The following is a 16,222-nucleotide window of genomic DNA, read 5'->3' as shown; positions in this document are numbered from 1 at the left end:
AGATACAATGTTTGATTTGGGAATCCAAAAAATAACTGACAAACGTTAAACACTGGTGGATAAAAATGTAGCCTGTTAGCCTCCAGTTGTCATCAATTTATGAGCACAGTGCAGTTAGCGATGACAGCAACTAATGGCGTTCATCTCATAACCACTGTAATACAGTAATTACCAACTACATTTGCAACACATTGTGTTTAAAAGTGTGGATTTTGCTGGGTTGTGACAAGGTGAGGTTAATTATGTCATATGGATCTGTTACAATATTATATTACCAATTGCTTAGATTCATAAGTTATCACGATTATGCAGGTATTTTTTTTCCCATCTCATTAGCTTTAATTCCAGGCTGATTATTACTAAATTACTCTGTTGTAGTAAATACGAACATTAACACTCATGCTATCTCGTGATTGTTATTTCAAGTTGGCATTTTCAAGTAATATATTAGCTCGTGACTTTTTCTCGTGTGTCATTCTCAAGACTTTGTTGTCAGACCCCTTGACGTAAATACACATAATTATTTATGTTACGTGATATTTTCCCCCTGTATCTCATATTTTTGTTGTATAAGTAACATAATTCTAATTTCTAAGGTAAGTACTATGAATCTTTCCCCGCTGCTATATTGATTGCCCCCGTTGTTTTTTAATCTCGCTTCATATCTCCATGTCCACCTTCTTCACCTACGCCTACAGGCAATTTTCGGAAGCCCTTTTGGACCTGCGCGAGGCCGTGCGGCTGTGCCCGGGGAACAGGGAGATCCAGCGGCTCTTGATGCGCGTGGAAGAAGAGTGCAGGACGCTCAGCCAGAGCCAGCATCAGCTGCGCAGGACCGCGCCGCTCCGGGCTGCGAGCATCGGCGGCGGCAGCCCCGGGCTGTCGGGCTGGCTGGCGAGCATCGAGAGGCCGGGTGGGTCGGTACAGGGCGCGCTCGAAGCAGACCGGCTGTCGAGCGCCTCCGCGAACAGGACAGGTGGCAACGTGGACCGACCGGGCAAGCACCGACTTGGCAGGAGTGAGAGCGAAACATCAGGAAGCGCCAACGCAGAGCGGCTACAGCGGGGCGGCGTGACCAGGCCTGTACCGCACTGGCCCGTGAGCCAGACAGGGCCGAGCGGGGTTGCTAAAGGGTCCAGCGAGGCCACGGGTTTGGTGGGTGGTGCTGAGTTGGCGGCCTGGTTGGACAGCTCCGGTTCCCAACCCAGAGCCAGAGCTGGGATCACCGAGGGGGCAGGGCTTGCGCTCCGCAGGGCCTCGGGCCCAGCGGCGGCCCAGGCTGGGCCATCTGGAAATGCCGCTGACAACTTGGGGCCGCAGTCACGTCAGCCAGAGATGGAGTCCGACCCAGAAGAGGATGACGATCCTTCCCTGGGTGAGCGGTGCTCTATTAACACAACGATGGGTGTCTTGTTATGAACTCATCATACTTGCTTATTGTTGCTTCTTGTTGTGACTGCTGGCGTAGAGGCTTTGCCCTTGCACTATTTGTTATGTGTCGCTGGTTCGTGCTTTTGTTTAACTGCCCGAGGAGGGGATTTGAGGAATAATTGCTTTTAATGATGGGGTGCTTCTATTACACAGTGAGTTCTCTCCCACCCTCATGCGCTGCATGATGAAGATAGCATTTGATGAAGTGCACATCCCTCACACCACTAATTGAACAAAACGTCACGGTTCTCTCGTGTCTCATGGCCCTGCACCGTGGTACAAACACTGCAAATTGTATAGAAGGATAAAGCCAACATTGAATTTAGTCAATAATTAATGGGCCCTTGCATGCTTTCATAATTTATGCTGCTGTTGCAAAAATGAAGGATTTCTCGAATGACGGTGGCTATTCTGGGACTGAGTATTAAGATATTTATGGGAATAAGTTAGATTGCAAAGGTTTAACCGGAACTATTGTTGAATGCTCGAGATGCACAAGATTTCCACATTTGCAAAACATTCCTGTGGTGAATACAAAAATTGCATCTTCAGAAATCCCTCAATTTTCTTTGAATATTGGTAAAAGCCCTGCTCACACCATGCCTCTCTTTTACATTGGCAGGCATGGATGAGGAGAATGAGAATGCAGAGGGAGACAATGAGGATGAGGATGACGACAGCACAACCTCCTCGCCCATCCTGCGCCAGGCGCCCGGGTCTCCTCGACCTAAGCACTGCTCAGAAGAGTCTTCACCTTCATCTGTCTCGATCCCAGGGCACAATGAGGCCTGGCGGCCAAGGAAAGAGCCCAAGAGTGGCAGTGCTTCCCTCTCCTCCTCATCACTCTCTTCTGTCACCTCCTCGTCCTCCTCCTCCACGTCATCTTCATTGTCGTCTCCCGCAAACACACAGAGGGACCCGCACTCTCTAAAACCGGCGCCGGAAGGCATCTGTCCACCACCACTGCCACCAAAAACACGTGGCGGCAGCGTCAAAAAGACGGTCATGGTGGAGAGGCCAGAGAGACCCGAGCTTTGTGGAGATGCCTGCCTCAGCAGTCCCTGTCCGTTGCAGCATCAGGACGGCTTCCCTGAACCCATCACCGTGGAACAAGGGCTTCCCCTGCAGACGGCAAGGGCACAGATTGTTAAGACCAGGCAGGTATGCGGGACGCCTGTGCACAGCGGAGTGGTGGGCGTAGGTCCCAGGGCCGTGCTAACCCCATCACCCCTGTCATTGGTGACTAATGGCTCCGAGTGGCCAGGAAGCGGCGGGAACAGTGTGGCCACGAGTCTGGAGAGAATTGCTCGCCAGCTCGACGGACCACAGCCCCAGGTTTGTTACAAAGTGGACTTTTACAACCAGACAAACGATGATTATAGAGTTAATAATTGAAATAACAAGAACATTTTTTGTTGCATGCCAGATGTACTGTTATTATCATTGGCTTAAGACTGCTTTGTTTGCAGAGCTCCATGCCATCGTCCACTACCACTGGCCCAACGGAGACATCTACAGTGCCTGCTGAAGTGAGCCACACTCAGCGGGTTGGTTTGTCGCCGCTGCCCTCCCCAGGCCCGCACCTGAAGACATCCGCATCCAGCAGCAGCCTGACCTCTACAGCAAGTTCCAGTGATGGCGACAGGCCTCACGCGCTCGGTTGTCTGAGCAACCTGGCCGACGACCGCCACGCACGAGCAGATCGGTCCAGCGAGTTCCACGCCTGGCCTCAGGAGTCATTGGGCAGGAAGCCACGCACGACGCCCTTCATGGGAATTAAGGACAAGACGGCACGGACGCATCAAGGCCGGGGCACTGGCACTCTCTCGCCGGCACCTTCGACCGTCGCCCATACGGAGGGGGCCTCCATGCTCCAGGGAATTGGGCAGCTTTCTCGGCCTTGCCGGGTGGCCACCACGTACAACTGCGGCGTGCCGAACAGCCCGCCCGGAGGCACGGCCATCGTGCTCAACGGCACCCAGGACTCCAGGCTGCAGCGAACAACGCTGGGAATGCCAGAGGGACCGTGCCGGAATGCGGCGCAGGACGGCGGCGACCCATCCAGGGCAGCGCCCCCAATGCTGCCGGCGAAACCAAAGAGATCCTACGTCGAGTCCAATGTCTGAACGAAGGCGCAGCGGAGATGGCGGAGATTAATTTAAAACCACGAGCAGTTGGACAATTGATTGTGGGACAGCACTTGGTTTACAAATGGGAAAAAAACTGTGTGGATTAAGATTATTTGGAGAATTGTATTGTATGAAGATGGGAATTGAGAATGTTGGTTATATGATTAAGTAGATCTGGTAGATGGCATTTCTCTACCAGTATGAAGGGTGAACTAAAAGTTAAAAGTCTTGATCGTGAAGAGTGGTTTTTAGATAACAGTATGCAGGAGTAAAGGAAATTGTATCATCACAAGTCAATATTTTTACTTTTTCTTTTCATCATTATTAGGTAGGAGCTTGTTGTTCAAGCCTTTAAATGCATTTCTGCTACTTTCATGTTTCATAATAAGCATTTGTTGATACATCGGCATCTCACCGTGGACCTAACAGAATGTTTTTGATTAAATAACCAGGTTGGAAAAGTTAGGATTCATAGTCACTGCTCTTTACGGTGAAATAAAGTGTCAGAATATCAATGAATTTGTTAACATGCATACATAGATCCCCCGTATAGCCTTAACAGTGCTGTTAGCGAGCACCTATGAAGGCACCAGCACTGCACACGAGGGGGTTGGGGTGGCCAGCACCATGCCCAGGCCACCTTGTCTATCTAGTGGCATGCATCAGGTACTCATTTGAGGCTCTCGACCGATGGGGTGGCCCAGGACTAGTCAAGATATTACCCCCGCCTGATTATTAGCCACGGCTGGGAATTGAACTGGGGTTACCAGGCTTCTAATGCAATGCGTTAACCACTGTGCTACAACTCCTTGTACACACACGCCCTACTGTCAGTCTGGCCGCTTCAGATAATCATCACTGGTGTTCGCCGTGAGCGGGAATCGAACTCGGGTCGTCGTGTTCATAGCGCAGCACGTTAACCACTACACTACCACTCCCTATTGATATATATACATACATACGCAGATACGCTGGTAAATGCTGTTGGGAGTGCTGAAGTTTACGGTTTGGTTTGGGAAGGCTGCACTTGCTGTACTGGATGCATGCCGGGGTTGGTATGGAGGTGCAGTCTCTGCACACAGGCTCTGTATTGCAAGTGCACTTTATCGGAATGATGGAGACTGGGGTGACTCGAGACTGGTTAGTGCTTATTTAAAGTTGTAGAAAAAGTAAGAAACTCACTAACGGGCTTGTATGACTAAGTGCGACAAATGTGGGGCTGGAAACAAAATCAAAATTGTCGTGTATTTTTTTCTTGTAAATGGGATGATCGTTCTTAAACATTTTACCAGTAGACTGACGAGGTTTTTTTTCTTCCCCTTATGCCACTTTTTTATTTCATAAAGTGATTTGCAAAACAAAGATAGGTATGGAGGTAGTTCACGTTTTATAAACTATTGGCTTTTGTATTGCACATTAATATCTGTTGTAAGATGATAACTACTTGCATTTAAGCTTGTGTAACATTTTTACGTAAATATATTTAAAGAATTCGCTTGGTGTGCCCGAGACCTGTCTGGAGAAGAGTTTGTTGTGCTTGGTGTATTAACGCTGTCTGCCACACTCGTAACCACAATCACTCGCTCTGGTTTAGAAAAGTGGTGTTTTCTCTTTCAGGGAGGGCAGAATGTCGACTAAAACAATCTGTAAGAGTTTTGAACATGTAAATAGTTTTCCTGTTCTTCACGTGTAAAGTTCACAGTTAATGAGACATGAGATATATTGAAGTGTGATTCTACTCTTTTGGTGCATTTATTGGTTTGATTGCCTGAAAGGTAATAAACTGCTTCTAATTCAGACAACTAGTGTGGTGGTGATGTTATAAGTCCGTATTTCAAAGTTTTCCCCCAAACCTGAAGTATATCCCATAGCTGGTTTTTATTAAGAAAATGCTTTAACAATGCTCACAATCTTAATTTGTATTTTTTTTTCAATTAGGTTCTATATATAGATGTACTATATTTTTGTCCAACAAAAACGTACTTTTATTCTTTTCTGCAGCCACCCCTAAACAATAGAATAAATGTCATTTATGTTTTAGTTATAAAACACTTTTGAAACCTTATCTTTATAATTTGAAAAACCAAAACAGTTTGATCAATTATTGCCAGATGGTCATGGATATCATTCCTTCCCCCCACCAAAACCAGTTTCATCATTTGCCAAGTACTGATTTTATGCTCCAAATGGCTAATTTTTTAAACTATCGTCATATATTTGTCATAAAACTAATAAAAATATATCTTTTCTTTGGTAAAATCAGGCAAAAATGCCATGGCACTTTTTTACAAAATGATAATTTGTATTTTTTCCAACGAAATTAAATACATTTTCTAGGAATAATACATCATATATATCATTTATTTATATATACAACTAAGTCCGGAATGTGTAAATTTCATAAACGTGGGTTTTTATCAAAAACATGCGTATTTGCGTGTGGTTATGTGAGCGAATCTGGTTATGTACGCAGTATCCGTTCTGAATGTCCTCTCCACACTTATATGGTTGGGGAGAGTCCAGGTATTCTCACGTGTGTACGAGTGCACGTCCGGTCGCGTGTTTGTGTGAACAGGTGTTCACATGTGGGACACTGCTCGTGCAGTTGTGTTTGTGGAGGTAATGGCATGTGTGTGGCCGTGCGAATCCCTCTCTTCAAAACACTTGAATAAATCACCCTTTCATGCATTGGCAAAAACTTCAGCCTCTGCCCTCATTTCAACCCCTGGACAGGCCAAATCAAGGGTGGCCAAATAAGTCCTCAAATCATGAGCTTCCATGCAAGGAGTGCAGTGCCTGAAAAATTATGACCAAAAGCCCTTTCCAAATTGAGAGTGGATGACGCGGGTCGGGTAAATGATGCGATTGTCCGCGAGAGAATCGTCTGCCACAAGAATGTAGAAATGTCAACACTGGTCTGAGACCAGTGGAGAAGCGCACCACCCAACGTTAGTATGAACATGGGGACAATTATGGTTTGTTATAGTTATAAGGATAGTCATAATATAGCCTGATATTACTGAATGGTATACCCCCTATAACCGTGGATGTAAAGCGCTGCATGCAGCAAATACAAGATATCCATTATAATGTAAATGCATACATTAAATCAGGAATGGTTAACCGCTTATTTGTGTTGCATAACAGCAGATTGTGTTGCTTAGCATCCCGCTGCCTCAGAAGAATTTGAGATGTTTTCAAGATGCTGTCTAACGAATCAAGGGCATACATAACTTTATTTAAACGAAAATCTTTTACCATGGTCAGGGAATTGCATAACCTCGTGTAATTACCACAACTCAACTGCTAAAGGTGGCTGTGGATCCAGCGTTTTGCATTACATTTGCCAATGAAAATTCATTGAAATGCTTTGATAATTATCTACGCTTGTACAAACAAGTCCCCAACGGTAAATGATGTACACTGGGAGGGAGTTTGCATATAACATGAATGCCTAATGAGGTACAATGTAGCAGAGTTTGCCTTCTAATAATTGCGAATATACAATGCGTACATATTCAATTCCTAAAACTGCACATGATTTGATTCTATGCGACTGCTCATGTGCTTTTCCTTATACATCGATCTTCATGTATTTACATTCATGTGGGCGCCAGATGAAGTGGAGGCATCCCGCTGTACCACAGGAAGCCAGTTCTCAATTGTTTCGCGAAAATCACCCTCCCAACACATGAATCATCCAAAGTGTAATCTATCATGAAAATATCGATTGTGATCAAATGGAAGCACTGAAATGCTTTTGGGAGTGCCCACCTGCGTTTAGACGTGTAAAATGGGACTGGTTCTGCATCAACAAACCAATTTAAATTGAACTGCCCAGTCATTCAAATATAAACCAACAATATAACTTTTTTTGTGGAATACACTGAACGCACAGACACACATGCGAGACTAATGTATGGTTGGTGCCCCAGTGCTGATAATTGCCTTTAATCGTTTACCAACGGGCAAGTGCAGACCCCTTGACGACCATTACTTTGATAATAGCACATGACGTGATACTGTCTTGACTTTATTCAGCTGGTATGGCACCGTAGGCGTGGTTACATCAAATCGGACGTATTCAAAGCACAAGATTGCCATTGCGACCAGTAAGTACACTTCGTTTAAATAGCTCGGCATAAGCGTACCACGTCCAAGGTTTTTAGTTAACAGGAAAACATCTTTACAGTGGAGTCGTACGGTCTCTGAAAATGTGGCAGGAACGCCAGAGATCCCATAGCGGAGCGTATTTCTGCCACAACCTCCTTTTAGACGGTTGGATGCCTGTTTGTATACGCGAGTTAACTCAAGATTTTTCAAATGAAAAACCGAGACAGTTGTGCAGTTGAATGACAAAGAGGGCAGTACTTGTCAGTTAATTTCATTCCACCATGGAACACCGCCACCTCGTGGCTTATAAACTTCAGTTTGGCCATATTTAGAGTAAATGCATGCCACCAGTACAGATCACGGGGGAACAGCACGGGTCAGACATGATGACAATACAGCCACAAATAAACTTAACCAAATGAACAATTGAAGCAGTTAAATTACCAGCTACATATTTACAATTTTCTTTAAAACATTCAATAATATAATCTCCACATACAGCTTTGTATCATTATGGTATTCTTGAGCACTGCTTATTTTGATGTACAGTAGTGCAGTGCCACATTAATATTAAACACCACTTTTCCATCTAAATTAGGATTCGGGTTGTACATGCACAGTTACAAGACAAACAGCAAATGGACACGTCAAATACTCCCATGTAAAACTATTCCAAGTTTTGTGTGTGAATATTTGAATTCCTCATTATGGAATATGCAGCCCACTTGTTTTATGCATGGTCCCCAACCACTGTTAAGCCTGTTTAGCTTCGGAGACCTGATAAGACCCGGCACATTCTGGATTAGCACCAAAAGTGTAATGACAAATAGTTATAAATGAAATAAAAACATGTTTACTAATTCTGTAAAACATTCTGCAAAGACTAGTTTTGGGTGTTAGGCTATAATCATATTGGCCATATATTTTGCTTTAATGCATGAAACCAATTATTGAATGAATTCGTTAAAAAGACTGGTTATTTCCACATTTAATTTAGCCACGTAAAGTTATATAGCCGAGAAAGCAACTACAACACTGCCCCAGGAGGCATCTCATTGATCCCATACAGCTGCAGTGCCCAGCCAGTGAGCCTACATCGCCTTCATTTCCTCTTTAGGACCACGTCTTGTAGACGGCTAAAACGCAACAAATGCAAAGTTGGACCTTTGTTGTAACCAAGTCTAGAAATTAAACTGCATCAGCTCAACACATTCGATAAATATAAATACAGGTAACCCCCGACTTACGACGGCTCGACTTGCGACCCCCCCCCCCCCCCCCGCTTTTACGACCTTTCTTACAGTAATCAAGACCCCCACAGTAACGACCAAAACTCGTATCTACGACCACCGAACGACTGCTACCGACACCGAGTTGATTGGTGACGAGTGTTTGCATGAAATGTGCACTCGTCGCTGCTTTGCTCTTCTGCCATGTGTGTATACACAGTAGAGCCCGACAGTCTGCAGCTGCGTCGAGAGCGAACACAGCAGCGTCTCTTTTGCAACGCTCTTCACTTTTGTAATTTGTCTTCAAATAAAAAAAAAGAAAATCGCCTTTCGCTACGTCTGAGAAGAAAAAATGTGATGCACATGTAGTAAAGTACTTAAGTGTTTGTTTTACTTAACATAACCTTTACAAACATTTATTAAGTTACAATAAATATTTGTTAGGGTTATTTTCATTTATTTTCGTGGTCAATTTGGGTATTTTTATGGTAATGGGTTTCCAGGAACTGAACCCCAATGTGTAACATTGCGCCTATAGGAAACGAGGGTTCGACTTAAGACGGCTCCGACTTGCAACCGTCATCCAGGACCCAATTAGGTCGTAGGTGTGGGGGGGGGGTCGCCTGTAATGCGTTGGTGGTTCTCTTTCAGAGGGAATTCATATACGATGGGTGTTGACAGCAACCAAGGTGGCATCTTGCAGTTTGCAGGTGTGACATTTCGTCAGGCCTGAGCTGGTGGCACTCGGTTCTCCAGCCAGCGCCGAATGGCCGCCTGCAATGCTCGGTTGGGTATGAGGATGGCCGACTCCAGCGGCAGGTTGGTCATGGGACTCGTGCGCCGGCGGCCGTGCAGCCAGGCCTCCACTTCCTTCTTCTCGTACGAGTAGCCATCTGTAATATGAAGGGGTCAGAGCACATACAAAAACTTAGCAATGTTGAGATTTTCACTATTTGATGTGATTTAAAGAGAACAAGCATCCCCATGCATGCGTGTGGGGTCAAGTGGCGCAGTGGTTAACAATAGACCCTTACACCCGTATGGGGAAAGGTGTATTATGACTCAATGTAGGATCTTTGTCTTTTTGCATCCGAGTACATGAATAAGTGTGCGTGTGTGTGCACGTATCTCTGCGTGTGCTGAAACTGTAAACTGAGCTCGCACCAGCAGCAATGACAGGGTTGTGCATGAGCTCCCGGCTGATGGGGCACAGGAACTCATCCGGCACATCTGTGTCTGAGACTGTCTTCTCCAGGGATCTCAGTTCCTCCAGCTTCCGCCACAGTTTGTTCCGCAGCCCGAGCGACTCTGCCCGAACACATTCACCATCAGCGGTTGGGTTCAAAAGCACATCTGTTCACACATTCCTATTAAGAATTTCACCATTGTAGCCCAATTACCTATGTTGAGCTCAGCGCCGAGGCTTTTTTGCTCCAGCAGCAGCAGCTCCTGCCCATCCAAGTGATTGTTGCGGAAAGTTTCTGTGAGCTCGGCGAGGCCCTCATTATGTAGCCAGCTTGTGACGTCCTCCACAGACCACTGCATGACTGCTCGATGTCCCACTGAATCTGCCGATCCGCCAGCGCAATGCCCACTATAGCCACCCCCTCCGTCACAGCCGCAGCCAAAGCCAAAACCACAGCTCATACATGGGCTCACTGTAAAAAAAAAACAGCATTATACCACCACTCTGAAATGCCTCCAACAATATACAGATGTTGCACCTTCCAGAATTGTTATTCAGGGCACAAGAGTTAAATCAACACAAGTCATTTGTTTAAACCTGATGAAAATAGGTTTTGACAGCTTTGACGTGATTGTTTTTAATTAGAAATAAATACATGTCAAACTCACTCAAATTTACATTCAACAAATGTTTGCAGCAATATTTAGAAAGTATTACAGAGATTAAAAAAACTGCATATTAAGAGAAAGTCGTTAGGCATTTTAATATACACAACCACGTAATTGGAAACGCTAACTACAATGACAGTTTTAACATTTATTATACGAAATAAATAACAAATATAAATCAACCTCAAAATGATGTACCTGTTCTCTGAAATAAACAATATATTTGCAGTCAACTCATTGCAAACCTCACATCACATACAGAACACACCTTGTGAAGTTGGTGTGTTCTCCAGTCTCCAAAGCTTCACTGTTTTATCCATTGACCCCGTAATGAGATAGGGAGCCCCAGGCGTGAAGGCACAAGACGTCACATACCTAAATAAAACAACCTCTCGGTAAAGCCTCTACACGAAGCATCCCCTCATATTTTAATTCAGACTTGCACAACTCTAGTATTACACTCATTGCAATGTGGTTAAGTTAACATTACAAATGTCTCATGAAAAAATTGTTACATTACAAAAACATACCTTTGGTGCTCCAAAATGCTTAAGAGCTTTTCTCCGGTGATCTAGCAGGATAAACAAATTTATAATTAGCGTAAAAAAAAAAATCACCGTAGAATACTTGTATTTTAACTGAAAAGAAACTAAATTCTTAATTTCATTGTAAAAACTACAAAACATTAAATTTTAAGAACAAAGTGCAGTGTTATCGATGCTTTTATTACTTAGCAAAATAGCATACTCACTGGGTTCCAAAGAATAACGGACTTATCAACAGAACTGCAAAAGAGTAACGCGTCATTAGCAAATGGGTGGCACCTTTGAGTCGTTTTAGCAATGCCTCTGTGTTCTTGCATCAGGGCAGCAGGGATATGTTTCCCATGGTCTAGCAATAGCATCAACTACTCACGTGAAGACCACACAACATGTATCATGTTCCCAGCAGTCCCATATTTACTACTGAAATGAGCCAAGAATGTCTGTGTCCCCCGCGTGACGTCACTTTACATTAGCCAGCCCCCCTCAATAATCATGAACAGGTGACGTCCTCCACATGGACCCCCCCCTCATTAATAATCATGAGCGGGTGACGTCACGCCACATGTAGCACCCCCCCTCAATAATCATTAGCAGGTGACATCACTCCACATCGAACAACCCCCCCACTTAAATAATCATGAAGAGGTGACGTCTTCCAAATGGACACCCCCCCCCCATCGATATTCGCTATTGAGACAAGTAAAAATTACGTCATGATGAACAAGGGATTACAACCTTTAAATGAAATAAGTCTGTCACCGCGGACTTACTTGCACACGAATTGATGCAATGAATATCACGTCGCGGTCTGCTTTTCGCTTGCAAGTTTCAGATTTACTGAAATACACCCGTCCTTAGACGGGCAAAAGGCTAGTTTAATCATAATAAACAAAACCCTTCGCTGAAGCATACAGTTGCTTAACGCACCATTGTGCATGGCTTTTTCATGTCTTTGGAGAAGAGGATAATTGTCTAAAAACAAGACAGTGGAAGATCGTTTTGTGCAAATCACCCAGAGGCAAGCACATGTCCATCTGAGGAGAAGCAGCAACAGAGCACAGGTGCTGTATGGCCCTCAAGGTAGAAGCGTAGGGTCAGGCAGTCTCCTGCAGGGCACAGTGCGGTACACACAAAACACTAACACATGCCATTCCTAACAATGTATAATACAACATAACTAATAAGAGAATATAAATTGTGCACTAGCAGTAGTGCGATTCCCATTTGTGCTTACACTTTCCCCTTTCATACAAAATCAATGCAGGGTTGGGTGAAATCACCTATGCACAAATATTCACATCTCCTGTTCACAATAGACTCTCAATGTTAAGGTAACTGAGTGAAAAAAACATTGCCTGGAAAAAGTTAGACCCACGAATATGACTGTGACCTACCAGTCCGGTCCAGTGCCAGTGTCCACAGGGCAACTTTGTTGTCTTGCCCACAGGAGGCCATTATTGACCGCTGCGTCTCGAATCTTTCCACACCGGCCACTGAAAAATATTACAAATTTCATAAGCAACATAGGCAGTGACTTATAGCAGAATATTTTAATCACGTCGTACAACATATCTGCAAATGTATGTTTACATATTTATCAATGTTACTCTTATTGTGCTCTGCATGATGTCAAGAAGCAAAGCATCCATTCAGAAATGTTGCACAACACTGCATCATCCCATGTCAGAGAACGGCTTGTACAGGATTTCCATTATTATTATGCATGTTTACCCAGGATAACCTCACCGATTCTCAAGACCTTCAGGAGGGTTCTGCCAAGCTTTTGGCAGTTGGGGGAAATGTTTCTACGTGTAATCCCAATTGAGTACTTTGTAGGTAAATTTTCATAATTGTAATGGTTGGCCAATATAAGTTACATTGGGTTTTTTTTTGCTATGGGAGGCACAGGGAAGAACATACAAATGCTAAATATCGAACCAAGGCCCTTCTTGTTTGTGATACACAAGCTTTACCACTGTGCCACCTTGCCACCCATAAATAATATCACACAACTACTTCTTAGATCCAGTCAAGTAACTTTTTAAAACACATTATTGCAAAATCATAAGACAAAACTATAGTTTTGCCAATGACCATGCTGAAACTATTAACTATTTTAAACTTGAAAATCTGTGTTCTTGGTTCTTTCGGTAAAGTCACGTAGATAGAAAACAATCAAAGTTAAAAGCAAAAAACCCACGATGTTTCGATCGCAACACAAGCGGTCTTCTTCTGAAGAAACGTCGTGGGTTTTTTGCTTTTAATTTTTGTTTTCCATATACGTGACTTTACCGAAAGAACCAAGAGCAGGAATACTTGAAAATCTGGTTTAATAATGATTAGCCGAAACCTCTAATACATCTGAATTGACCAAGTGTGCTATAGGCAGGGACACTCTCTTCTGCTCCTACCAGGGCGGGGTGGTGGGGAGAAGCTGACGGCAGTGACACCAAGATCGTGTGCACTTCGGGTCGTGTGCAAGCAGCGCATGCTCACAGCGTCCCACACGCTAAGCTCGCCAATAGTGGAGCCAGTCACGAATGCCCGGCCACAGGGCGAGAAGGCACAGCCACTCACAGAGCCGTCCTTGAGGCTTGCCACTCTGTGGACATAGCATGGCACAGGCACCACTTCAGCACTGTGCTGTTCACTGCAACTCAAAGGCCGACCTCAAAACAGCAGTGTCAAATGTGTCTGGAATTATAATGCAGTGAGATAAAAATTGGATACTTGTGAAAAATGTTCTTCTCATCAGTTAATTCAACATTTTAAAATGACGAATAACATGCTATATTGTAAGGCTTAAGATACAACGTATTGTTGATATATTTTGTACAAAAAATGCTCAATTGAATGCCTGTCAAGCATAAAAATCAGCTCAGGGAATGTTCATGTAAGAGATTTGATAAAGAACACAACACAGACTGACATTTACTTACTTTTCACAATTTTGATTGCTTTAACAACCCATAATAATACATTCTACTGGAGCGAATAATGAATTCTACAAAATCCATCAAACGTTTGACACATTTTAGACAACCTCACCACCACCACCAACCACGCGTTCACTCGATACCAGAACACAACACTTTCGACCCCCCGGCGAAGACAAACCAAGACAATTAAGTGTGGATGGCGCAACGCACTTTAAGCACCGATGGGCACGCACGTCCCACATGGCCAGGGTGCCGTCTGTGGAGCCCGAGAGGAGGCACTCGATGGGCGGCGCCGCCGCCGCCGCTGCCGCTGTGGCCGGAGCCGCCGCTGTGGCCGGAGCCGCCGCTGTGGCCGGAGCCTGCCCCGCGTCGCCGTCGAGAGGGCGCGGGGAGAAGGCGCAGACGCGGACCCCGGCGCCTCCGCCGGGCTGCAGCAGCACGGTGATGCGCTGCCCGGTTCGCGCGTCCCACAGGGCGGTCGTGCCCTCGGTGGAGCAGGTGGCCAGCAGGCTGCCGTCCGCGTTGAAGCAGCAGCAGTGGACGGCGTAGGTGTGGGCGCGGATGGGCGAGAAGGGCGTCTCTCGCAGGGAGTCGAGCGCGTACGCACGCACGGTCTTGTCGGAGGAGCAGGAGGCGAGGCAGTGGCGCGACGCGGCCACGCAGTTCACGTCGTCAGAGTGCTCGCAGAGGCTCTGGATGAGCGTCACGGAGGCGCTCTGATGTCCCCTCGACTCCATGGCGAGTGGGTCCAGGCCGCCTTCCTGCCTTCCTGCCTGCAACGGAGTGGTGCGGGCGGAACACACAAGGCAATGCACACATCTAAAACAACGGAATTGGTGGTATTGAATTTCGATTTAAAGCTTTCGTGACTGCAGGGATTCATCTTCTTGGTTCTTTCGGTAAAGTCACGTAAAAGGGAAATAATAAAATACAATTCTCACGACGTTTCGGCCACAACGCAAGCAGCCGTCCTCAGGTGAAGAACAGGGCTGTCTGAAATACGCTGTCTTTCCGACAGCCCTGTTCTGCACCTGAAGAAGGCTGCTTGCGTGGTGGTATTGCTAAAAAACAATCACATTGGTGACAAATTGCGTTCAACTTTGGCAAATTGGGATAACGACGATCAACATCGCCCCCGCCTGCCGCAACAACTCGCGCGTGATTCACACTCAACATGCGTCCAGCATACGTGCGACGTTGGTGATGCGCATGAACCAAGTTGTATTCATCTCCACCCTGTGAGGTTCACGCCTTCTCACAGCCCCCCTGCCCCTCACCTCACAGACACTTTACACGTCAACCCTGGCAGTCAACCTAAGATAGCACTTAGCTTGGGTGGGACACCTGTGAGTCGTCTCGACCTCCCCTTGACACCGGACTCCAACCCCCTCCACGTGGACCCCGACCTCTGACCCTTGACCCCCCACCCACCCAGCGGTGTTGACCCGTAACCATCCACCCGGGGCTCGTGGTGATGATGAAAATCCGTCCGTCAGCCACTAAAAGGCGAAGGCGGCGCTCTCGACAGCAGCTCTCTTACCAAGCCCGCGGCGGGGCGCAAGGGACGCCGGACGTCTGCTCGGCGCTCGGGAACGCGAAAACAAAAACCAAAGCAGCCCCCCACAGCCCCCACAGCCCCCACAGCCCTCCACAGCCCCCCACAGCCCCCCTTTCTCGCAGCAAGCGGAGCTCTCGCGGCCTCCCTCACACAGTGCGCGGCGGCGGCGGCACTTCCGCTAACGTGACGTCACGAGCCGGGGAGGGGGTCAAAGGGGGTGAAGAGGGGGGGGGGTGAAGGGGGGGGGTTGGGGGGGGTCTAGGGGGTGTTGGGGGAGGTCGAGGGGGGGGTGAAGAGGGGGGGGTGAAGAGGGGGGGGGGTGAAGAGGGGGGGGGGTGAAGAGGGGGGGGGGTGAAGAGGGGGGGTGAAGAGGGGGGGGTGAAGAGGGGGGGGGTGAAGAGGGGGGGGGTGAAGAGGGGGGGGG

At 46.3% G+C, this 16,222-nt stretch overlaps 2 protein-coding genes across 6 annotated transcripts in view; one reads left to right on the top strand and one right to left on the bottom strand.

Annotated features, from left to right (window-relative positions):
* The window catches only part of LOC144728293 (protein TANC1-like), a 113,514-nt gene extending 108,155 nt beyond the window's left edge, over nucleotides 1–5,359 (top strand). For all 4 annotated transcript variants that reach the window (XM_078607631.1, XM_078607621.1, XM_078607612.1 and 1 more), the window contains 3 exons: nucleotides 699–1,375; nucleotides 2,054–2,766; nucleotides 2,901–5,359. In XM_078607631.1, the coding sequence (XP_078463757.1) occupies nucleotides 699–1,375; nucleotides 2,054–2,766; nucleotides 2,901–3,557 (2,047 nt within the window). In that variant the 3' untranslated portion in view covers nucleotides 3,558–5,359. The remainder of the gene's footprint in view (nucleotides 1–698; nucleotides 1,376–2,053; nucleotides 2,767–2,900) is intronic.
* Nucleotides 5,360–7,577: 2,218 nt separating this feature from the next.
* WDSUB1 (WD repeat, sterile alpha motif and U-box domain containing 1) lies at nucleotides 7,578–15,861 on the bottom strand. Of its 2 annotated transcripts, none has more exons than XM_078607652.1 (11): nucleotides 15,781–15,861; nucleotides 14,451–15,013; nucleotides 13,713–13,903; nucleotides 12,696–12,794; nucleotides 12,314–12,407; nucleotides 11,508–11,541; nucleotides 11,287–11,327; nucleotides 11,025–11,131; nucleotides 10,303–10,560; nucleotides 10,067–10,210; nucleotides 7,578–9,795 (listed from the first exon to the last, which is right to left on the bottom strand). In XM_078607652.1, exons 2-11 carry the CDS (start codon nucleotides 14,975–14,977, stop codon nucleotides 9,626–9,628), a joined length of 1,665 nt encoding a protein of 554 aa, XP_078463778.1. In that variant the 5' UTR covers nucleotides 14,978–15,013; nucleotides 15,781–15,861; the 3' UTR covers nucleotides 7,578–9,625. The 2 variants fall into 2 exon arrangements, with proteins under 2 accessions (XP_078463778.1, XP_078463787.1); XM_078607661.1 differs by having other exon boundaries at nucleotides 12,314–12,404.
* Between the last annotated feature and the right edge of the window lie 361 nt (nucleotides 15,862–16,222).

This window comes from Lampetra planeri, chromosome 2 (assembly GCF_965212315.1).
Source record: "Lampetra planeri chromosome 2, kcLamPlan1.2.h2, whole genome shotgun sequence".
Classification (NCBI taxonomy): domain Eukaryota; kingdom Metazoa; phylum Chordata; class Hyperoartia; order Petromyzontiformes; family Petromyzontidae; genus Lampetra; species Lampetra planeri.
This window is presented reverse-complemented; position numbering and strand designations above follow the sequence as displayed.